Source organism: Pundamilia nyererei, unplaced genomic scaffold (assembly GCF_000239375.1).
Source record: "Pundamilia nyererei isolate P.nyererei 1_Seehausen unplaced genomic scaffold, PunNye1.0 scaffold00013, whole genome shotgun sequence".
Lineage (NCBI taxonomy): Eukaryota > Metazoa > Chordata > Actinopteri > Cichliformes > Cichlidae > Pundamilia > Pundamilia nyererei.
Window position 1 is genome coordinate 4,085,243 of NW_005187414.1, and position 8,471 is coordinate 4,093,713.

An 8,471-nucleotide genomic window follows, 5' to 3' on the forward strand; every position below is an offset into this window, starting at 1 on the left:
TAGTACTACTGTTGGCTGCAGACGGAGGAGGAGGAGAAGAAGGGGAAGGCATGTTCGGAGGTGGCGAGAAAGAAGGATTGTGGAGCTGAGAGTAGGGATTTTGAATGTAGGGACTAAGACTTTCTGATATGATGGACGTAGTTAAGGAGGACAAGCAGAGAGTTGGTTTTAGAGCAGGGGTGGGCAACTCCAGGTCTCGAGGGCCAGTGTCCCTGCAGGTTTTAGACGTGTCCTTGAACCAACACGGCTGATTTAAACGGTTAAATTAGCTCCTCAACATGTCCTGAAGTTATCCAGAGGCCTGGTAATGAACTAATCACTAATGTGGGGCGATCTTGGCTCAAGAGTTTGGTGTTCGCCTTGTAATCGGAAGGTTGCCGGTCTCGGTCGTTGTGTCCTTGGGCAAGACACTTTACCCGTTGCCTACTGGTGGTGGTCAGAGGGCCCGGTGGCGCCAGTGTCCGGCAGCCTCACCTATGCCAGTGCGCCCCAAGGTGGCTGTGGCTACAATGTAGCTTGCCATCACCAGTGTGTGAATGTGTGTGTGAATGGGTGGATGACTGGATGTGTAAAGCGCTTTGGGGTCTTTATGGACTAGTAAAGTGCTATACAAATACAGGCCATTTACCAGTCACGTGATTCAGGTGTGTTGACCCAAGGTGAGATCTAAAACCTGCAGGACACTGGAATTGCCCACCCTTGTTTTAGAGAAAGGATGCAAGAAACAGGGAGGGATGGAAGCGGATAATTCGCTGTGGCGAGCCCTACTGGGAGTGACTGAAACATGCAATCAAAAATGTGCAAGCGATTTGGATTAATGAGACTTGTAGTGCTTTAAAGGATCAGATTGATCAGCAAGGGACTATGAGATATATATATAAGTATCAGTCCAACAGAGCTCATTAAACTCTCAGAAAAAAAGGACCAATTATAAAAACTGTAAGCCAAAAAAAAAAAAAAAGTGAAACAAGTTGCAAAATAAAATAAAAAAGTCCTTTAATTACTTTTTACTTTTTGAAATGAGTACATTTGTGCAGCTGGAAAAAAAATGTGTACTTCTTGAAAACATTAGTTCATCCAGACCTTTGACGTAGTCTTGACATATTTACATCAACAGCGTTATTTTCCTAGTGCGGGGAACATTGGCGTAACTGATTAAAACAAGATATATGATGAAAAATGATCATAGCATTCTTCTCTGGGTAAAAATATATCACTTTATCTCACTGTGATTTGGTATCACATTTCTTCTGTCACTGATGTGGTCAGTGTTTATGGACCACTGCAGCTAGCTGATGAGTGCTCTATTTTCACACTGTAACATAAATGTAAATAAGTGATCAATGCTCTTTAAAAAAAAGCATAGACTAATACATCTTTGCTCATTCTTGGCCTCCGGTAAGTTTATGGAACAGTTCTTCATCTAGTGTTTCATTCTGGTCTTTAGATCGCGTGGAGAGGAAGATGTAACCACCGATGAACTCATGGACTACCTTGCAGTCACAGCTCACACAGGAGAAGGCTATTGACACATGTTGATCAAATTCTATGGTCACCTGTAATTACATACAAGAGATTCAGGATTTAAAGTAATGCTGTCTGTAGATAATACACCAGAAATGTCCTGAATGAAGGAAGAAAAAAAACAATCCCTCACCTGTCTTATCTCCCAGTTGACATTCCACTGCTTCATGTTGGCGAATCTCCATGTGGTGACAGGCAGCCCAGTGGACATGTCAATACGAATCATGCGGTTATATGAAATCCCAAGAATTTCATCCTTCTTACTCCCTTTGAATCTGAATGATTGAAAAATAAGCAAAAAGAAAACCTCTTGGATTATCATTCATAAATGACATTGAACGTCTATTATATCAGTCCTTTCACCGTACCTGACAATGTAGTATTTGATACCAAACTCTGGGAGTGATTGCCATGCTTGGATGAAGCGCATCTTGGCCTCCACCAGGGACAGCTGTGCTATGTTTTGGTGTGCCTCGAGGATACGTGCGGTCAGCTTGATGCAGAAATCAAAGGCAAATTAAATAATAATACTTAAAAAAAAAAAGATAGCTGTCGGCAAAGTAAAATATGACGAACCTAAGACAAACCTGTTTGGTCTTGTGTTTCTTTGCGTATCGTGGCGAAACAAAACACTCGGCGTTCATATCCATCGCTTCGACGTCAGGAGCTGATTGACCAGGAGGGGGCGCCAGGTTCTTCATTTGCAGAAAAGATTGAATGTGCTTCACTTCTGTTTTATAAGAGCTGTACGCCATTGTCTTGCCTTTGGAAGCGAGGACACATGCAGCTTTCCACTTAGCATACTGGGTTTCCTGGTCCAAAGGGAAGGAATAGAATAACAAGGTGTAAAGTTTGCTTCAAATTTCTCATGTTTATATACACAAATATACACAAGGCATTCGTTTTAAAATAAAGAAGACTTACTGGTATTGACAGAAAAAAAGCACAAAATCTCAAAAAGTAAAGATTTTGCTTTGAAAACATTCTCTTTACTTATATGAATGATAAGGTGGGGCTTACATTGTCACATCGGATGTACACCTCATTCATTCCATCAGCCACTGGCAGCAGAAGCTTGATGCCGAACTTCTTTTCAGTTACATTGACATCAGGGACCACCTCACAGCCTGGGAATCAAGAAGAGGAGATGGTAATAATATAAGAATGGATAGATACAACAGATCTCTAACGGAATATTGTCACAGAATATAAGTGCTGTCTTTGTGGCAGCTTAAAAATGTATATTAAAGAATTACATTTTATATCTCAATTTCACATCATATATGAAATGATCAGAATACTTTGGTTCTCTGTTTTTCTAGCCTTTGAGGGGAAATGATCATTCTCATTTGGTTCTCAGTGGGAGACTAACCTTTTTTCCCCCCCCAGCTATGTCTTTTTAGTGCTTGTCTCTATTAATGTAGCTTTGCATATTCATACTTTAACATAATTCTTTCTCATCTTATACTGGGTCTTTGCAGCTCTTCAGTTCATCCACAGCTGGTTTTAGCTCCTCTCATTCCCTCCTTTTCTTCTACTGACTGACTGGCTGCTCCTTGTAAACAGAAGATTTGAACAGCCATGTGCTAGCTATGTACCTATGTGACCATAATAAACTAACATCTGCTCTTACTGAAATCATTACCAACAGCAATTTCAATTAAATTTCATCTCAAATTTATTTATATAGCACTAAATTACAAAAAAACAGTCCCCCCAAGGTGCTTTGTATTGTAAGATAAAGCCCCTACAGTAAAGAAGGTTTTGGGGAATCCTGTTAACTGTTAATTTTGTAAGCCACATGCCAGAATAAAGTCCAGAGCGTTATAAAAATGGTGGGTGGGCTTATCTACATTTTGACAGAAGCCATTGATTCTAATAACAGATTAAATGCAGCGCTTATGATGTCACGTAGATCGTGTTGTTCTCAGCAGCTACATAAATGTTAAAATCCCCCACTATGTTATTTTATGAAAGCAGAGCACAAAATCAGATAAAAACTCAAAGAATTTAGAAAGAAACTGTATAAGGGCCCGGAGGACTGTAGTTATGACAAATAAAACAGTGTTTCTGTGTGTGTTATTTTTTGTTTTCTAATTATGATTTACAAAGCTAAGCGTCAGGCTTTCAAATTAATTAAAACTGACTGGTTCTTTTGTTGATTAACAAGCCGGATTGGCAGATTGCTGCCAGTTCTCCTCCTCGGCCCGTGCTTTAAGGATTCTGACAATTAGTATGACTTGGGGGTGTTGTCATTTAAACTACCATATTCATCCTGCTGTAACCAGGTTTCTGTAAGGCCGAAAAAATCAACATGTTGATTATTATCATTACATTCTCTACTAACAGGGACTTAGAGGAGAGATATCTAAAGGTAAATAATCCACATTTAACACTTTTACTTTTTGGTGGAGTTCTTTCTTTGTCTTTTTATGCTTAAATAATTTGTTGCTGATTCCTTTTGGTGGTTTGTGAGTAGATACAGTCTCCATTAGGATGAGGTTTTGGGGGGATGACAGGAGCAGAGAAGCTACAGGGAGGTATGCTGTGTGAGTCCTGAACTTTTGGTACACAGGATCGCATACACATATCCTTATATATATGCAGAGCTCTTTATTTGAAACAATCGCCATGTTTGATAATGTGAAATAAAGTTATGAACTAAAGAAAAGCATAATAGGGCCCATTTAAATTCAAACTTATTAATAATTTTTTCACATAATTCTTTTTTACTGACCTCGGAGGTGAAACTGCTCTATTGGTTCTCCACTGGAGGCCTCCTTGTTCTTGTAGTAAGAGATGGTGGTGTCCTTAAATACAAACCAGTACTCTTTGTATGGGCGCAGCGTCAGTCTTTTTGGCCTGATTTAGCATTGAAAAAGTACATTTGTTTAAGCAAAACTGCATAAATGTTTTAAAATGTGCATAAAGTCTTATTTTTTAATAACGGAGGCTGCTCGTTCAGAGCAGCAATTCTGAGAGCCTTTCATTAATTATCAGATATCCTCGGGGACATTATAAAACAGGAGCATGAATCAGAGACAAAAACACACAAAATGAATTTTAAAACAGAATATTTTATGTTTATCCAGTACGCCTTTGATCTCTAACAAATGTTGATCTTATAAACCTTAAATTTGGTTATTTAAGGGCAGCATGCACACACATTACTATGATGATGAACGATTACACTTCAATAATTATTTAGCATCTTTGTGCAATATAAATGTAATATATTTAAAGTTGGGTTTACCTAAACAGTCGGAGGGAATTTGCCAGCTCTGGGACATCTGTAATGTCTTCCTGGGGGCAAGACAAACAACTGTCAATTATCCCATGCATGCAATTAGCTAAGGCTTGTCTATCAACCTCAGCTTCAGAGCAGGTATTCTACTGCAACAGAGGTGAAAACATTTGGTTTTTAAAAATATGTTTACCAGAATTTTGTCTGTGTGTCCGGCCTCGAGTGTCACCTCCAGGTTGGATAGGGCTGCCTCTATTTCGTCAATTTCTGGTTCATTAGAGTTGTTCAGAGGTTCAGTGGACACGTTCAGTTTACAAATGCGATACTGTTGGGACAAAGACTTCTGGTTAGGAATCTCAAAAAGCTAAAATTCTGCACTGGGCTTAACAACTACAAGTGGTAATGAAGTTCTCCGACATGACTTAGGAGGTTATGCAAGGCTGGCATGAGTCAGAGGGAGGTTTGAGCACAGCCCAGCGTGCCAGCCTTTGCACCAATGTGTAGGTGAGTGCAGCATTCCTTTTGAATCTGTGATTTCTGAATCACTGTCCCAGTCGTTGCAAAATAATAGCTGAAGTCACCAAAGATGGGATGAAATCAGGACACTCATCATGTTGCAGGTAATAATCAGCTTCCTCCTATTGTGTCTGTTGGGGCATTCTAATTATTACCGTACTAGCTTTTCTGCTACTCTGTCTTTAATTGTATGACTCGTTTCCCTGCCTCCCCCTCCTTTCCTCCTCTTCCACTGGGATTTTCCTCATGTCCTGACATGTCCTCAGATGGATTTAGGCACCCACATCACTCTGCTGTACTATGAGCGTTAAGAAAAACATAAACTGTATCAAAGACTAAAAAAGCTGCATTACTGTGGCCCTGAAGAATTGCATGCCATGATCTTCATTTCAAAGCTTTACCAAAGGAAAGTTTACACTAGTATGCCTTGTTTTATGAGAAGTGTAATGTATAATGACATACAATCTATAGCTTTATAGTCCTCAGGATCCAAATCTGAGCATTTATCCAAAAACAGCCAGTCAAATGAATAAGGAGTAATTTGTTATGTGAAGCATCTTGAAATTTGAAATATAGTTCATTATTACTTCTGCCAAGAAAGTTGTGTTTTTGGGACAGTTGGCATGGCATTCTGTCTGTCAACACAACAAACATTTTGAATGAATCCTGGTAAAACTTAGTATGTGTGTGGAGTGAGGTCATGTTAACAAGCCATTAAAACTCTTAATAGAAAATTGACAAAAAGCCTTATAACTTATTATCAGCATATAGAAAGTGCCATATAAAAATGAACACAATGTGACATGATTAAAACTATTGTCCTCTCCTTCAAAATCAATACATTGATCAGAAAGTGTGATAATAGTGCTATACTGAGCTATTTAAAACTATGTTTCCTACTGATCCTGTGAGTATGAATGACATATATTCTAAATATCTCATTATTTATTATAACTTTGTTATAGTAACGGGTTATAACCATTTAAATACATAAAAAGCTGAATACATGCAAACATTTTTTTTAATGTTTTTTGGAGGTAAAAAATTATATTTATTACTTAACATTTAAACAGTGAAATTAATATTACACACCTACTAAATCCACATAAATAAAAAATAATTATATCCAAAAACTGTCAAGTATACTAAAATGGATTTCAGCAGAGCAAATAACAAAAGCCTGCACGTGGCTCTTGGTTTGGCTGCAAAGCTCTAAAAGTACATTTAAAAAGAACAAAATGTAAATATACTAAATATAAAACTATTCCCCTAAAAAGAAAGTGAGCTGAGTTGGAGGTTTGTGCTCTCCAAGTGCTTCTTGTTATTAAAGTTATTTTATTGGGCCACACAACAGTTTTCTCATTAACCCTGACACTCATCAACCAAACCATCCTCTTGCGAAGGGTAACAAGGGTTACATTTAATAATCTTCCACACGTAGTATATGCAAGCAAACAATAATGATTGCACCACATTTAAACAACTTCAACTGTAAAAAATCATTTGCTTGCTATCTGCAATGGCAAGTTTTTCTCACCTGTAAAGATGCAAACATCAGCATTTCCTCTTCAGTGCAGTCTATCTCTTCCAACAGGATAGACCAGCGGGCCTGCTCATATAGCTGGGTTATCCTGACGCCATCATACTAAAACACAGACACATGCGGTTTTAGGTCAACATTTTCCTTTTTTTGTGTTCACCTTGGATCTCTTACCTTAGGATTGATGTCAAAGAAGACATTGTACTTGAAGCGTAGTAGTAGCTTGTCATAGTCTTGAATGTCTTGCTCCATAAGTGAACGGGATGAGTCCAACCACCTGTTTATTATAACAACAACAAAATCAAATGTTTATCTAGGGAAAGAAATATCTCTCAATGTATAATAATCAGCTTGAGATAGGAAATCCGGTCGGTTTCTACCCTGCATTGTTGACTGCTTTGTCCACCAGTGACAACGGCTGATACATCTTGGCCAGCTCGGCAGGTGGCAAGTTTGTCTGAGATTCTGCAAGAGGATTTTCTCCAAACCAAACGCTGGTGGCAGACATTGGCATCCCATTCTCAGGGTCATAGGTTGCTTTCATGGTCTTACTATACATGGGGCCTAGTTTGAGGGAAATAAAGGGCTAATGATTAGCTAAGATTCAACATATCTTCATATTTATACTAAATATAAAGGTACTGCATTTAAAATCCAAATTCCAAGAAGCCAAAGTTAGAATATAACTTGGAAAAAAAGGTGAGAGAAAAACAAAATAAACTGAGCTGGACTGAAGGCGGAGCGATTTTTAGGATGGTGCAGAGTATGAACTTGGACTCAGAGGAAGAGTGCGAGAGTGGGTGTTCCTGGAGAACACGGCAGCATACTGAACAATTCTGTCAGATCTCACTGTTGAGAAATGTGCCCTGTCAGATCACAGATGCACTACATACCGTGCAAAACTTAAAACTACAGTGGGGATGCTCCATTCATATACCTTGAAAATATGTATGTTTATATACCTTTTTTTCTTTAGATTAAATGCACTTCATGCAAAATGCAGCACACAGAAAGTAATGAATCAAATGCACATATCGTTGTAAACAGCACCAATTCCCTTAGATAGGCTTACAGAGTCTTTCAAGGCACATGAAAGACCATCTATTCCTATTGCACATCTTTTTCTTTCAGAGTACCTGTTCCACTTGGTCCCCCACTGAGTAAATCTATGTCCCAAATCTCCTCCTGCTCTGAGTCCTTATCTTTCTTCTTCTTCTTTTTGGAGGCATCATCCGGAGGCTTCAGCAGTGACAGTTCTTCTGGTCTTCTAATGTCTGAAATGGTGCAAAGCAGGAGCAGACAGGAAGAATATGGGAAGGAACTTGAACCTTGAACTTAGAACAGTGAATGAGGCATTCAAAATCAGAGCTATAATAATGCAGGAGAGAGCAATCAGAAGAAACAGACGCTTACTGAGTATTCTGCAGATATCTGTCACCGTCTTGAAGACCACATTGGAGAAGCTGACGGTCATTTGGATGGTTTTCATATTGGGAAGCTGCAGTAGCAGGGGTTTATGCTGGGGTGTGTAGCGCAGCTCAGCATCGGCCTGTGTAGCAAAATGAATTGTATTTATATTAGCTTCATGTTTACACTTCTGCTTCCACTATACATGCTTCCCTTAGGCAGCATCATTAGAAGACATAG

General features: G+C 38.9%; 1 protein-coding gene across 2 annotated transcripts in view; it reads right to left on the reverse strand.

Moving 5' to 3' along the window:
* Positions 1-1,026: 1,026 nt before the first annotated feature.
* The window catches only part of fermt1 (FERM domain containing kindlin 1), a 12,214-nt gene continuing 4,769 nt past the window's right edge, over positions 1,027-8,471 (reverse strand). For both annotated transcript variants that reach the window (XM_005724930.1, XM_005724929.2), the window contains 13 exons: positions 8,238-8,373; positions 7,961-8,098; positions 7,205-7,388; positions 6,999-7,101; positions 6,822-6,929; positions 4,962-5,093; positions 4,778-4,827; positions 4,262-4,386; positions 2,545-2,651; positions 2,112-2,336; positions 1,893-2,017; positions 1,658-1,799; positions 1,027-1,556 (listed from right to left, as the gene is read on the reverse strand). In XM_005724930.1, the coding sequence (XP_005724987.1) occupies positions 1,383-1,556; positions 1,658-1,799; positions 1,893-2,017; positions 2,112-2,336; positions 2,545-2,651; positions 4,262-4,386; positions 4,778-4,827; positions 4,962-5,093; positions 6,822-6,929; positions 6,999-7,101; positions 7,205-7,388; positions 7,961-8,098; positions 8,238-8,373 (1,749 nt within the window). In that variant the 3' untranslated portion in view covers positions 1,027-1,382. The remainder of the gene's footprint in view (positions 1,557-1,657; positions 1,800-1,892; positions 2,018-2,111; positions 2,337-2,544; positions 2,652-4,261; positions 4,387-4,777; positions 4,828-4,961; positions 5,094-6,821; positions 6,930-6,998; positions 7,102-7,204; positions 7,389-7,960; positions 8,099-8,237; positions 8,374-8,471) is intronic.